At 51.7% G+C, this 14,640-nt stretch overlaps 2 protein-coding genes and 2 pseudogenes across 4 annotated transcripts; 3 read left to right on the plus strand and 1 right to left on the minus strand.

Moving 5' to 3' along the window:
• Nucleotides 1–2,213, plus strand: LOC140652965 (proto-oncogene Mas-like). Of its 3 annotated transcripts, none has more exons than XM_072864456.1 (2): nucleotides 1–324; nucleotides 863–2,213. In XM_072864456.1, the coding sequence occupies exon 2, from the start codon at nucleotides 901–903 to the stop codon at nucleotides 1,879–1,881; it is 981 nt and encodes a 326-aa protein (XP_072720557.1). In that variant the 5' UTR covers nucleotides 1–324; nucleotides 863–900; the 3' UTR covers nucleotides 1,882–2,213. The 3 variants fall into 3 exon arrangements, with proteins under 3 accessions (XP_072720557.1, XP_072720556.1, XP_072720558.1); XM_072864455.1 differs by having other exon boundaries at nucleotides 1–309; XM_072864457.1 differs by lacking the exon at nucleotides 1–324 and adding an exon at nucleotides 625–695.
• A 4,195-nt stretch (nucleotides 2,214–6,408) lies between these two features.
• On the minus strand, nucleotides 6,409–7,324 carry LOC140652784 (mas-related G-protein coupled receptor member H-like; annotated as a pseudogene).
• A 3,478-nt stretch (nucleotides 7,325–10,802) lies between these two features.
• On the plus strand, nucleotides 10,803–11,963 carry LOC140652785 (mas-related G-protein coupled receptor member D-like). The gene has a single exon (XM_072864001.1). It carries the CDS (start codon nucleotides 10,983–10,985, stop codon nucleotides 11,961–11,963), a length of 981 nt encoding a protein of 326 aa, XP_072720102.1. The 5' UTR covers nucleotides 10,803–10,982.
• Nucleotides 11,964–13,393: 1,430 nt separating this feature from the next.
• Nucleotides 13,394–14,516, plus strand: LOC140652787 (proto-oncogene Mas-like; annotated as a pseudogene).
• Nucleotides 14,517–14,640: the final 124 nt, after the last annotated feature.

Here is a 14,640-nt window from a genome sequence, read left to right on the forward strand (position 1 = left end):
AATAGATTATAACCAGAACCCTGATACTGTCGAATGCAATGAAATAGTTCCCTGTTTCAAGAACTCTTGAGAACATGACCTGCTTGGCTAACACTGAGAAAAGTGGCTTGTGAAAGGACCTGAGAAAGACCCCATGCTGGATGCTGCACAGGCTCACCAAGGCAGACTTCGATCCAGTTTTCCAAGTGATAATTCCAGGAAACCTCATGAAGATCCCATCGCGGGGGCGGCAGCTGGCAAGCGCGAGGTGATGTGAGTCTGCAGCGCGTCTGCTCTAGTGAAGTTCTTCAGGCTGCAAGAGGAAAGAAGGTCAGACTTTTCTGGGTGGGTTTTTTTTTCAGCCTAATCAGTGCCTCCCCTCATTGGTGTTGGACCTGTTGGTCAATTTGCACCAAATCCGATTGGGGAATAGTGGTGTCTAGGATATTAAGACCTATAAATATTCTGGAAAAAGGTGGTAGGGGAATACTGAAGTGAGTGTCTCACTGAAGGAACCCAGCAGCTTAGTAATATCAACTATATTAGAAACCTGAGAATCCATATCAGATCCACCCCCAAAACCACTTGCTCTTTGACAGCTCCAAGGACAATCCTTTCATCTTATTATTTCCCTTCTCCAGGTCTGTCCTGTCCAAAGCCAGGAAGGAGGCATCTCCCTAGCTTTTGCTCCTCTTCCGTACAAGCTCTTGTGCCAGGCATGTCATACCCATCTCCCCACATCCTGTCTTCCATCTCTCCTGTCCCTCATTTCTCTCTGTGCTTCCCCACATGGAAGCTAGGGCATGGCTGCAAAGATCTGAAAAGCCTAGTGTGGGGGACAGCAGAGTTGCTAACATGTCTCTGTTTCATCTCGTCCCTCCAGCTGTGCGAGGAAGAAGGAGAAGCAGCGGAGGTTTCATAATGATCACGTTGTTCCCTGCCATGGAAAGCGCCAGCCCTGCTTGCTGGAGCCAGCCCGGTGGGACGGCATATAACAGGAGTTGGCATCACAGGCTGCTGAGGCATGAGGACGATGACTACAACTGGACCAACTGTGAAGCTGGTCACTTGAGCAAAGTCCCTGCCACGCTGCTCATCTGCCTCTGTGGGCTGCTGGGGAACGGGGCTGTCCTCTGGTTCCTCGGCTCCCATGTCCGCAGGAATCCCATCACCATCTATGTCCTAAGCCTGGCCGTCGCTGACTTCACCTTCCTCCTCTCCATCGCCATTGCCCTTGTGATATTTTATGGCCCAGAGACCCTTTGTCACAGGCAGGGCTCACAGGACGTGACAACTGTGTTGAACATCACCATCGTCTTCACTTTCACCGCCAGCACCTACCTCCTGACAGCCTTCAGTGCCATGATGTCTCTGTCTGTCCTCTCCCCGTCCTGCTGTCCCTGCCACCGCTCCCGGCACTTGCCAGTGCTCGTCTGTGCCCTGCTGTGGGCCCTCTCCTTCCTGCTCACCATGACCCTCTACTGCTGCCCTGCAGCGCTCATTGTCTTCGTCTCGAGCTACTTCTTATCAGTGCTTATCCTGATTTTTTCTGGTCTAATGCTGCTTGTCAAGGTCTTGTGCAGTTCATGGCAATATCCCCCAAGGAAGCTCTGTGTTGTGGTCCTGCTAGCTGTCTTCTTCTTCCCCTTCTTCACTGCAGACTTTGGTTACTGGCTCTTGCTAAGACTGTTTGATTTTTCTGTTTTTGTCTTTCACAACTCTCTCCCATTCGCCTGTATGAACAGCAGCATCAACCCTGTTATTTACTTCTTGGCTGGGAGCTGTGCACAGAAGTTCACACTCTCTGTTAGGGTTGCTTTCCAGAGGGCTTTTGAAGACGCAACAGAGCCCCAAAATAGAGGGGAAACTCCCAGAGAGAAAACAGTGGAAACAGCTGTTTAAACCTCTGCAGCCCCTCCCTGAGGGAAGATGCTCTAGGCATGGAGGTGTCCCGTGAGCCAGGGCGAGACAAGGAAGATGGCTTCGGTGTGGGTCTGGCTGCAGCTGAATGGAATTAGCTGCAACACAACAAAACGTGCTGGGTGGCACAGGAACTCTTGCCTGGGGTGGACACTGGACAGCGTGATGAAATACCCATCGAAACCTTCTGCTTTGAAACCTTTGCTTTGAATCTGTCCTATTCAACAGGTCTGAGCTTTCCCTGTCTCAAAAGTGAGCTTGCTGTACCCTGTGCACTATTAAAACAGAGCCGTGGAGGCTCTTAGCTCCTGCCAGCGGGTTTTTTGGTGTGTCTGCTTAAGAGCAGAGTGTGGGTGGATAAGAAAGCTTGGCACAGCAGGACAGAACAATTCCTGGGCAAACCCTTGTGTGTGCATCTCCAGCGGGTGCTGATATGTGTAAGAATATTTGGAGACTTCACATTCAGCTTTGTTACCAGGCAAGGAGGCATGTGTTTGGGATCGCTCCTGGAAGGCTTTCCCCGAAATGCATTGCTTCTGCTGCAAACTGAGTTGTGTTCGCACATCACGTGGGTCATCTGCACACAAGGGTTTTTGACTGGAACTGCCTGTTGTGGTTCCTCCCACTTCTCTCCAGGCTGTCTGGATGGTTAGCTTGAGCACATGCCATTTCGCAACCAGGACCTGAGGTCTGTACCCATTTCTGGTGTGTCTGTTCCTCATCTAGAAAAACACAAAGAGTAGGGTTAAAATGAAAAACACCCAAAAAGCACAGCCCTGCCTGAAGACTCTGTAAAGATTGGATTTTCCATGTGAAAGAGGATACAGGGAGAGGGAGGGAAAACAGTGGACTTCTTATGGAAAAGACCCTGTTGAGGCCATGAGGACTGACTCCCTGTAGCCTGGCTCAGGCTCTCCCTGGGTAAAAGGGGTAGTGGCAGCGCTTTCTTCACTTCTCTCTCCCCTCCGTGTCTGTCAGCCCTTGCTATCAAGGAGCTGGGGGATACACCAGCTCTTGTTTGCCTGTGAACTAAGCCACCAACAAACCATTGCTTTTGAGCTGGCTTTGTTTCCTGGTGCAACTCCCCATCAGGCTGCACTAACTTTAGTATGAGCAGAAGGGAAAGGTTGGGAAGATGCAGCTGGGAGGGCAGAGCGGAGGGATAAAAGACATCAGCAGGGCGGACTGAAATAGCAACCCCAGGAACTACTGATGCTGTGGCCTCTGGGACCTGGGATGGTGACAGAAGTTCCTCTGCCCTTTGGCTTGTCTCTCAGCTCAGAGCTACATGTCACCAGACAGGCTGGAATAAAAATCGATCACTTGGCACAGTACAGGTACAGAGCCATGCTAACTAAACCCATAAAACTCTCTGGTAAAAACAAGAAGCTCAGATAGGTGGTGGCCTGGGTGACACTGCGGGCAAGGGAGATCCTGGGAAGCAGGAAAAGCACATGGGAGGATCGTTGTCCTTCTGCACCTGCCTTGGGAGACACTCCCTAGATGATGGGAGCCCTTTCCTGGACAACAGGTTGTAACTTGGAAAGTTTTTACTTTCCAAAAGACAGGAAAATGGGAGAGAGGGAGAAAAAAACCCCCTCTCAACTATGGAAGACTCCTGCCCTGTTCTGTAAAATAACTCTATTAATAAATGCTTCTTAGATGTTTAATCTCATCATGTTTCTTCAAAGCATGACTCACCACCCATGGGTTATACTCTTGCTTCTCTTTCTAAAAGCAGTGGGACGTTAATTACCCTTGGATTTAAGGCAGTGGGAAGAGGATGGACAACTTCCCACTGGGTTAAGAGGCAGGTAAATGGGTGGGTGAATACAGGCATCCCTGCCACCTGCAGATGGGATGATCTCCCCTGTCAGGCTGTGTGCCTCCTCCTTGCTTTTCCCAGCAGCCTCCCAGTTGCTGGGATGCTGTGAGGTCCTTTCCTTCTGGTCTTTCCTCTGCCCTTCCACCTCTACCTGCCTCAGCCGGCCTCAGGCCTCCACCCTACAAGGAGGTCCTCTCCTGGTGTGCTCAGCTGTTCCTGAGGAAAGCTTTCAGCACGTGTGGGCAGCTCCACTGCTGTGGTTTGGCTCAGCTGGAGGCTTCTTACAGTGAGATACATCTCTGCTAAGTGCAAGCATCCCAGACAGATGTCGTCTGCTGCCCAGGTCCCTCCCAGAACGAACAAGGAGGTCTTGGCACCATCAACAGATGGCTCGTCCCAACTATTGCAGACACCTACCTTAGGATGAGGTGCATCATGCTCTGGAGGTACCTGTCCTCCTCGTAGACAAGACAGAGGCTTTAGAATGAGAGGAAATGAGCCATTTTCCGACAGAGTTGAGTCAGCCTTGCTCTGTTCACCAGCGACAAGCCGTGCAGTGAAGCCCACTTGCTGTGTATTCAACAAACTTTGGGGTCAGAGTTACCGTATTGGAAACAAAAAAAGAAATTTAATTTAGGAGTAGTAACAAGATGATGCCTTAGGTAGGTAACTAGAAAAAGATCAGTACAATCAGGACTTTGGAGCGTATGGTTAGTCATTGAAACAGCCGTGCAGAGGAGCTGCTCATCTCCTCCTGAGGATGGCCAGGTTCAGGATGAAGGCAGTGAAGGGCTTCCTCTTAATGCTGAAGCTGGGGAACCAAAGGACGGCCCCACTCCCCGCCAGTCCACACAGACAGATGAGCAGTGTGATGCTCCTCATTTCTATAAAATTAAGTGGCCCATACATCTGGGTATGTTCGTTTTCATATTTCAGGCTCTTTCTGGTCATGGACTCAGAGGTGTGTTCAGTGGAGTAACTATGAAATCTTTGCTGCGAGCAAAGAGAATACAGGAATTGGTGTCTCTGACTTGCCAAGACCGTTTGATCTGGTAATCCGCTGCCTTGCTTCACGACATGGCTTGGAGCCGTGTTTGGGGAGTGTTTGGTGAGCTGTGCCAGGGCAGGTTCCCATCTCAGCCTCTGCAGCTGACATTTGCCCACTGTGCTTCTCTCTGGCATCAGAGAGGTGATCTTTGGCATCAGACATCCTGAGTTGCACTGTGTTATCTCACTCTTCACTTGAAATATTTTCTTTCCAAAACCGGTGCCTTTTCTGGGGACATAGCTCCCCTCATCTCCCCTTCCAAGTCTGGAGGACAAGGCACTATCATAGCCTTGGCTGAAGTAAGGCAAAAGAGTCTGAAGCCTCCTTTGGGATTCTTTTGTCCCTGTGGAAAAAACTTTTGTGGAGATATTGAAAAGTGAAACGTCTTAAAATCCTCTCTTGGTTTTCCTGTAGGGACTGATAGGAGCAGGGCTGGAGCAGGTTCCCTGCTCCCTTGCAGGGATGCTTGCTGTGCTATCCGGTCCCTGAGAGATGCCAGCAGAGAGGTGACAACCTCCAGGATACGATGCCTCGTCAGCCAGCCGTAGTCCGTTGCAAAAAGCCACGTTGCCCTGGAGCACAGCCAGAAAGCAGCACCTTGCGTGAAGTTCTTGGCATGAACATGAGTGCTGGGAACACGCCACTTGTAATACCCCGGCACTATCGAACCCATACTTTTCTCAGAACGATTTAACCCTGGAATTAAAGAGTGTGACAAATTCCCACTTCAAGTACAAGAGAATGCTCTTGTTTCTTCCCCAGCTCTGCAGCCCTGCCTGATGTTGGTCTGTTTCTCCTTCCATCAGCTGGGAGTGCAGGGCCGACTTTGCTGACCGGCTCTTTAGACAGAAGAGCAAGGATGTTCCGTGAGATCCGTACCCCTCTCCTGCCATCTAGAGGCATCAACCCCGCAGATACTTGTGAAATCACCGCTGGCCCCGTGCTGGATGTGTCCTCGCAGCCCTCCGAGCCCGGGGTGCTGGGTGGGCGGCGGGGCCTGGGGCTCCCGCTCCTCCTCGGGGGAATCCGCGCAGTCCCGGCGGAGGCAGAGGGGTTCAGCTGGGCCGGGATGGGGGATTTTGGTGGGGGTGAGTTGCCAGCTAGCCTCTCTTCATGAGGGTATCCTGCTCGCTTTCCAGGAGCAAGTGGGTCTGAGGAGTCCTCGCCGTCCACCTCCCATTGGGGCAGCAGCAGACATAGAGGCACGGCCAGCCCTGCCGTCACGCTGCCCCGCAGACGAGCCACGGAGCTGCTTCCCACGGCAGCAATTGCCTCTACTCCTTGCTCAGCCTTTCACTTCAGCATGGGTGCAGCGGTGCCGGTGAGATGCCTGCATGACCCATTGGCTTGCCCATTTTTGCAGTCCTTTTTGCAGAGCCCTGCCTTGCTTGGACAGCAGAGATGGCCAGAGCTCCCCCAGGGCCTAACGTGTCAGACTTTCCCCAGGCAAGAGATCCCCCAAAACACTGCAAAACTCATCTGCTGAGCCAAAGGAGCCAGAGTTAATTTGCTGGGGCCAGAGCAATGACGGTCATTGCAATGGGGAAGACAGCCTGTGCACAGGGACTGAGCCCCGCTGAGCAGTGCTGTGCTGGGTCTGTGCTATGAGCCTCCATGCCTCCATCCCCCAGGCTGTCTACGAGGCTCCACATCTCCAGGCCTCCTCACCAGCAGTGTCTTGTAGAGTGGCCTCGACTGCAGTGTCCCCAGGCACATGGCTCCCCTCCTCACTCGTTTCTTTCTCTTCAAACACTTGTTGGAGGGTGACTTTTGCAGAGCCCTGGAACCGGTGCTGCCAGCAGGTCCCCACCAGGAAGTAAATGGATGGGTTGATGCTGCTGTTCAGTGATGCCAGCAGGTAAGAAATATGAACATAAACCAGGTTTAAATGAATAGGATCAAGGAGAATCACCACACTGAAAGGAAACCCAAAGATGAACAAGAAGACCACAATGAGCAGGACAGCAACACTGAGTTTTCCTGGGTGTCGTCTTTGTGAGCCACATCAGAGTTTGATGAACAGGGAATGGTTGGAAAGGAACGGGAATAAAGAGAAAACGAGAAAATTCACAATGCTTACACCTCGTAATAGTTGTACACAGTTTATATTCAAAGGGAAATAACAACTAAGGAAAACCAAAGAAACGAGAAGTCCTGCGAGAGCCCAGAGCACCCCACACATGATGCCTGACAAGTGCTTTGGGCGGCGGCACAGGTACCAGATTGGGAACAAAACAGACAGGCACCTCTCCATGCTCATTGCTGGCAGGAGATACATGCTGGCAAAATATCAAAACGGAAACAGATCCATCAGGATATAATTGGTCAAACAATACTGAAATGAGAAAGCACAATAGACTGTTGAAATAACGTGTCATATAAGTTTAACAAGAAGGAACAGGAGCAGAGAGAAGTCAGCGATGGTCAGGTTCAGGACGTAGACAGTGAAGGGTTTTCTGCTTCATGTGGAAGCCCAGGAACTGCATGACCACCATATTCCCCACAAGTCTGCACAGGCAAATACCAATACAGACACATGAAATTATCAACATGCTATAATTTTGTGTTATGCACTGAGACTGTTTAACTGCCTGAGAGCCTGCATATCCAGAAGTCATGTAGTTGAGAGGGAGGTCTGCTGCGATGGTCTCCTCCACGGTGAATGACCCTGCTCTGGGTGGCCGCCTTCTTCCTCTCCCACCACCTCCTAGGAGAGATGAGGAAGGAGAAGGAAATGAGGGGCATCAGTGTTCCCAGCGCTCACCATCTTTCCCCATGGCCCCACGCCAGGCCCAGGGTACACCAGGAAGGACCCCCTCCCCTGCTGTGCCCAGGACAGGCTCCAACCCCTCCAGCCCTGTTCCTGGGCAGGAAGCATCTCCCACCTGCCTGTCCCTGGCCTCCTACCTCCTGGTGCTCCTGGGAACAGTGCTGCTGCAGGAGCTCCAGCACACGAGGCTTCCAGGCTTGCCAGGAGAAAGGCTCTGGTGACGTCTGCTGTGGCCACCCCACTCTGCTTTGGCCTCCTCCCTTGTGCCTGAGGAGCAGACCTTTGCCCAGAGATCATGTCCCGTGGTCAGGAGACTCCCCTCACAATCTCATCACATTGGTGACAGCTTCCCCTCACATGTCCCATGGATGGCGATCTTGTCAGTAGGAGTTGGCCACATCACCCCCTTCCTCTCCTCCTGCCATCCTCCAGCTTTGTTCCACCATGAGAGGGGTTTCTGGCTTTCGCTGTGTGTACCTGGTGGTCCAAGACTTCCCCTGCTCTCCCTGGGGGCACTTTGCCCCCGTACAGAGGCTTCACTATAATGTGTGGCAAAGCCTGGAACATACTGCAGGTAACTTAGCTATAGCCCCAAAACCATAGCAGACAATCCCTGCAGAGCCAAGGGCAAGCAAGATCTTCTGCTTGGAGGTGAAGGAAGAGAGAGGAGCACCGTGCCAATAAGGGACGATGCTGGCTGGATGGTTCATGTAGAAAGTGGGAGGTGTGTGAAGGGTGTATTGTCCCAAACCAGGAAGCTTTGGGGACAGTTTTGCAGAGTAACGTGCTCTCCTCTTACTTTCCAGCAGCACCACTTGACTGCATGGGGAAAGCTCTGTCTGTCAACACAGGAGGGTACATAAATCATTCCCTGGGACAGAGGATGGCAGAAAGGTGAGAGTGAGAGAGACGAGCCAGGGACCCTCAACAGTGGGAAATCACTGATGTGCAGATGTGCAACAGCATGAGGGCTTTGCTCAGTGCCTCTAATAACATGTAAACTGGTGCTCAAAGACTTCTCCCAACTTTCTTCTGGGAGACATCGCCATCAGATAGAGGCTTTGCTTTAATCTGTCAAAGCATGGAACATAATACTTGTGAGAAATTTGATGCTACAAAGGCATAGAAGAAATAAGTAAAGGGCAATGTTTTTCACAGTGGAGGTGAAGAAAGAAAAACACATGCTGTCATTGTAGGACAATGATGAGCTGATTTTTATAGGCCCAAAACTATGGGAAAGGGGAATAAAGGGACTTAATCTCATGAAGCATGACTGAACAATGTAGCACACTGAACTGTCCATGTGAGGCACTCTGATTCTCTCTTCAAGGGTCCTGAAGGCAACAGCAGGCCTTATTTGCCCTGACCCCACCCGTTCATCCCCTGCCCACGGGACCAGGGGCTCCAGTTAAGGTTAGGCCTGAGCAACCAGGCTTTGCCTGAGCAATGCAGGAGTTGTACCTGTCTGAAGACCTGTCTCCATTCTGCTCTCATGGATGGACCTTGGGCCTATGCTCTAGCCTTGTTTCAAGTCTCTCTCTGGCCCCAACTCCTACAGCTCCAGGCTAGACCCCCTGGAGAGCCTGTCAACCTTGTTCATTACCGTGTGTTCACCACATGAAATCAAAGGACATCTTTGGAGGACATCAGTCTTGGGGATGACAAGCATAGGTAATAACTCCCAAGAAGAGGTGTTCAAAAGATCGAAAACACATGAAAGAGGGAGAGAAAATAAGCAATGAAAATGCCAGGCCCTGTGATGCTAAAGGATGAGATTGTGCAACAGGAACCACTTGTAGATAAAAACACATTTGTAGCACTATGTACTGCACAAAATGTAATCTCAGAGGAGACAGATGCATGTCAGGGATGTGATTAGAGGCAGTGGGCAAAGCCCTCGTGCTGTTCTGTATCTGAATACTGGGGATTTCTCATGACAAGTTGAGACAAGGCCAGTGCTCTGCCTCATTGGCTGCTGTTGAGGGGACTCTGTTGGCATCCTAGGCACAGGGAGTGGGTGTATGATGAGGCCTTGGGGGGCAGAGGAAGGGACAGGCATGACCAGGAGTGGTTCTGCACTGGAGGAATGATGGGAAGAAGAAGGAGCCATGGGACTGTCAGGGACTTCCGAGGGGTTTCTGCTGGTTCATCCCTGTTGTTCATGGTCTCTGGCTCATCTCGCTCATTCTCATCTTTCTGCCTTCCTCTTGCCCTGCCAAATCTCTTCCGCACCGTCCCCTTGGCAATGCAGGCTGTAAGGACAGTGAAGGAACAGAAAAGAGCTAGAGGAAGTCTTCCACCACCAGCTTCGCGCAGCAAAACCCAGGAGACCCCAGCATGGCAAGCTGAAGCTGGAGGACAGGGGTGTAGAGATCCTGACCAGAAGACCATTATACATCATGGAGTTAGTGATCCACAAAACACTCAACCTGAGTAGTCCCAGGCCTGTGCTGTGCCATGCTGCACTGTGCCGTGCTGTGCATCTCCCTTGGCCACGGGATAAACCTGGTGGGCTGACGATAAGGGAGGAGTCTGGAGGCAGCTCCCACTGGGTGCTGGCGATTACACCACCTGCATGTCCTTGCCTTTATCTAAGACTGCTGCAACAGTTCTCATGTGAACATCCTTTTTGTTTGACAGTAGAATGAGTTGTTTTCTTTTTAAAGAAAACCCTATAATAGCTCAAATGACCATAATGGGGTAACCTTTCCATGGACAGGATCTGCCCTGATCAGAGGCCTGTTTGATGCTGCAAGACCTGGACATAAGATTATCTGTGCTAGCCTCTCCTTCTTCATTGTTTTAGATGTAGTAAATCGCATTTAAAATGATACTTTATGGAGTCTGAGTGCCTTTCTTAATAGGATCATAACAGATCAGCACCTCCTGGTGAAAAAATGGGGGGGAGAGGAAGGGGGTGACGTGGCCAACTCCTACTGACAAGATCGCCATCCATGGGACATGTGAGGGGAAGCTGTCACTGATGTGATGAGATTGTGGGGGGAGTCTCCTGACCACGGGACGTGATCTCTGGGCAAAGGTCTGCTCCTCAGGCACAAGGGAGGAGGCCAAAGCAGAGCGGGTGGCCCCGGGAGCCATCACCACCCTCTTTCTCCTGGCAAGCCTGGCCTTGCGGATGCCCTGTGTGCTGGGGCTCCTGCAGCAGCACTGTTCCCAGGAGCACCAGGAGGTAGGAGGCTGGGGACGGGAAGGTGGGAGATGCCTCCTGCCCAGGGACAGGGCTGAAGGGGTTGGAGCCTGTCCGGGGCACGGCAGGGGAGGGGGTCCTTCCTGGTGTACCCTGGGCCTGGCGTGGGGCCATGGGGAAAGATGGTGAGCGCTGGGAACGCTGATGCCCCTCATTTCCTTCTCCTTCCTCATCTTTCCTAGGAGGTGGTGGGAGAGGGAGAAGGCGGCCACCCAGAGCAGGGTCATTCACCATGGAGGAGACCAACACAACAGACCTCCCTCTCAACTACATGCCTTCTGCATATGTGGACTATGTGGAAAATATTGAATACAAATGCCCACTACCTTACGGATTGATGGTCTTTGCAGGTGTCTGTATGGGGATTTCTCTCTGTGGACTTGCAGGGAATGGGATCGTCATGTGGTTCCTGGGCTTCCACATGAAGCAGACCGCTTTCACCGTCTACATCCTAAATCTAGCTGTTGCTGACTTCTCTCTGCTCCTCCTGTTTTCTCTGCTCATATTGGCAATTTTGAGCTTTACAGCAATTTGTTATTTGTATAATTTTATTTCTTTCTACATGGATTTTGTATTTGTAGTTGAATTTCTGTGCCACTTCTTTGACCTTAGCAGCCTGGGTCTCCTGACAGCAATCAACATGGAGCGTTGTATCTCTGTCCTCTTCCCAATCTGGTATTGCTGCCAGCGCCCAAAGCACTTATCAGGCATTGTGAGTGGGGTGATCTGGGCTCTCGCTGGATTTTTTGTTTCCTCAATGTGTCTTAGCTTTAACTTTGCTGAAAACTACGAGACAGTATTTGCAGGTGTAGCCATTGCATTTTCCATGATTTTGTCATCAGTGATGTTGATTTCCAACCTGTCCCTGTTCATCAAACTCCGATGTGGCTCACAGAGACGACACCCAGGGAAACTCTATGTTGCTGTCCTTCTCAACGTGATTTTCTTCTTTGCCCTTGGTATACCTTTCAGCGTAGAGGTTTTCCTCAACCTTCCAAGTTCGCGCGAATTGTTTCCTCAAAATACATCTTTTCTGCTGGCGTTGCTAAACTGCAGCATCAATCCAGTCATTTACTTTCTGGTGGGGAGCTGCCGGCAGCGCCGGTTCCAAGGCTCCGTGAAAGTCGCCTTCCGCCGAGTGTTTGAAGAGAAAGCGACGAGTGAGGAGGGGAGCCGTGTGCCTGAGAACACTGTGGTGGAGACCACTCTATAAGGCACTGCTGGCGAGGAGGCTTGGAATGCAGAGCCTTGCAGGCAGCCTGGGGAATGGAGGTCCCCATGCACTCGGTGCCTGCCTGCTGCCAGGGAGGGGAACAACGCTGCAGCTCAGCATGGGGGCACATGGCATAGACCCAGCGCAGCACTGCTCAGCCGGGCTCGGTCCCTGTGCACAGGCTGTCTTCCCCATTGCAATGACCCTCATTGCTCTGGCCCCAGCAAATAAACTCTGTCTCCTTTGGCTCAGCAGATGAGTTTTGCAGTGTTTTGGGGGATCTCTTGCCTGGGGAAAGTCTGACACGTTAGGCCCTGGGGGAGCTCTGGCCATCTCTGCTGTCCAAGCAAGGCAGGGCTCTGCAAAAAGGACTGCAAAAATGGGCAAGCCAATGGGTCCTGGTGGGTGACGGGGGGGGATTAGTAGTGTAGAGAGTAAGACATAGGGTAAAATTACAATTTGGAGAATGAGAAAGAAGAGAAAGAAAGAAGGAAACTAAGAAAGAGAGCGGGAAAGAGAGAGATAGACTGAGAGATAGAGAGAAAGAAAGAGAAGGAAAATGAGAAGGAAAGAAAGGAAGAGAAAGAAAAAAGAGAGAGAGAGAATGGGAAAGCAAAAGAAATACAGAGAAAAGTGAGCTGTCTCTATGGTGCTGATGGATGAGGTTTGGAGAGACAAGAATCTTGCAGATGAAATCCCATTTGCAGCCCTATGTAACCCACAGATGCAACCTCTAAGGCGACACGCCTGGGGATTTTCATCTGAGGCAGTGGATGAAGCCCTTATGCTGTTGCATGTCCACACACTGGTGATTTCCCAATGTGGAGGGTCTCCTGGTCCAGCGCCAGGTACACACAGCAAAATCCAGAAGCCCCTCGCATGGTGGGACAACACTGGAGGACAGCAGGAGGAGAGGAAGGGGGTGACGTGGCCAACTCCTACTGACAAGATTGCCGTCCATGGGACATGCACAGGGAAGCTGTCACCAATGTGATGAGATTGCGAGGGGAGTCTCCTGACCACGGGACGTGATCTCTCTCAGATGTGAGAGTGGAAGCTGAAGCAGAGTGGGGTGGTCGCAGCAGCCATCACCAGAGCCTTTCTCCTGGCAAGCCTGGCCTTGTGGATGCCCCGTGTGCTGGGGCTCCTGCAGCAGCACTGTTCCCAGGAGCACCAGGAGGTAGGAGGCCGGGGATAGGCAGGTGGGACATGCCTCCTGCCCAGGGACAGGGCTGAAGGGGTTGGAGCCTGTCCTGGGCACGGCAGGGGAGGGGGTCCTTCCTGGCGCAGTCTGGGACTAGCATGGGGCCATGGGGAAAGATGGCAAGTGCTGGGAGTGCCAATGCCCCTCATTTCCTTCTCCTTCCTCATCTCTCCTAGGAGGTGGTGGGAGAGGAAGAAGGTGGCCACCCAGAGCAGGGTTATTTGCCATGGAGGAGACCAACACAACAGACCTCTCTCTGTTGAACAACTCTTTGTATGATGGAGCACATGGGAGAGACAGTTGGTCTTGTGAATCACAGACTTTTACAGTTGACTTTTTCGCACTGTTTTGGTGGGGTGTTTGGCTCTGTGGGATGCTGGGAAATGTGGTGGTCATGCAGTTCCTGGGCTTCCACATGAAGAAGAGCCCCTTCACTGTCTACATCCTGAACCTGGCCATTGCTGACTCTGATCCTTTCTTTTTGTTTACCGTTCGCGTTACACGGTGCAGGTTTTTTTTTTGTTTGAACTTCCCAGATGTGATCTTCATTGTAGTTTACCTCCTGTTTCTCTTCTGTTACCTTAGCAGCATGTATCTCCTGATAGCAGTCACTGTGGAGTGATGTCTCTCTGTCCTCTTCCCAATCTAGTATCGATGCCACCGCCACAACCGCTTGTCAGGCATCGTGTGTGGGGTGCTCTGGGCTCTGCCTGGCCTTTTCATTTGCTTAACTTCTATTTGCTGTAATTTTTACCTAAGGTCTGTCTGTGGCAACATATTCAGAGGTGCAGACCTTCTGAGTTCCCTCATATTCTCCACCCTGCCACTGCTGTCAAACTCAATCCTATTCAACGAACTCCAGTGTTGCTTGCCAAGGCATGCCCCAGAAGCACCCCAGGGCGCTTCTCCTCACCAGCCTCTTCTTCATCTTTGCTGTTCCTTTAACTGTCGAGCAAGTTTTGGAAGGCTTATTCATAGAACACGATGAACTTAGGATAAGTTCATTGTCCCTGCTGGTGGCTGCAAAAAGCAGCATCAACCCATTAATTTACTTCCTGGTGGGGAGCTACTGGAAGTGCTAGTACCAGGGCTCAGTGAAAGCCACTCTCCACCGAGTGTTCAAAGAGAAAACGGGGTGCAAGGAGGGGAGCCGCCTGCCTGGGAAGGCGGCTGCAGAGACGGCTGGCAAGGGGAGGGAGGCTGGGACTGCTCCCATGGGGCAGAGCGGAGGGGCAAGTGGCTGGGCTGGTGACGTGCCTCCTCTGCCTGGGACTGTGGTTGGGACTGCCACTGAGGAAGCATCCTCAGGTCTCCTTGACCAGGTCTGCCTCTCCTCATTCCTGGTATGAGGAGACACTGCGCAAGGGGCACAGACCAGGCAGAGCAGAGGAGGAGGAGTGACCCTGGATGTTGGCCAGGTCTGGACCCTGCATGCCAGCTTCTCCCTTGCTTTGACTTGAGACCAAGTCTGGA

Source organism: Ciconia boyciana, chromosome 6, assembly GCF_034638445.1.
Source record: "Ciconia boyciana chromosome 6, ASM3463844v1, whole genome shotgun sequence".
NCBI lineage: Eukaryota > Metazoa > Chordata > Aves > Ciconiiformes > Ciconiidae > Ciconia > Ciconia boyciana.

Coding starts and splice junctions, on each gene's coding strand:
- LOC140652965 (XM_072864456.1), top strand. CDS start 901: ATGATCACGTTGTTCCCTGCCATGGAAAGCGCCAGCCCTGCTTGCTGG.
- LOC140652785 (XM_072864001.1), top strand. CDS start 10,983: ATGGAGGAGACCAACACAACAGACCTCCCTCTCAACTACATGCCTTCT.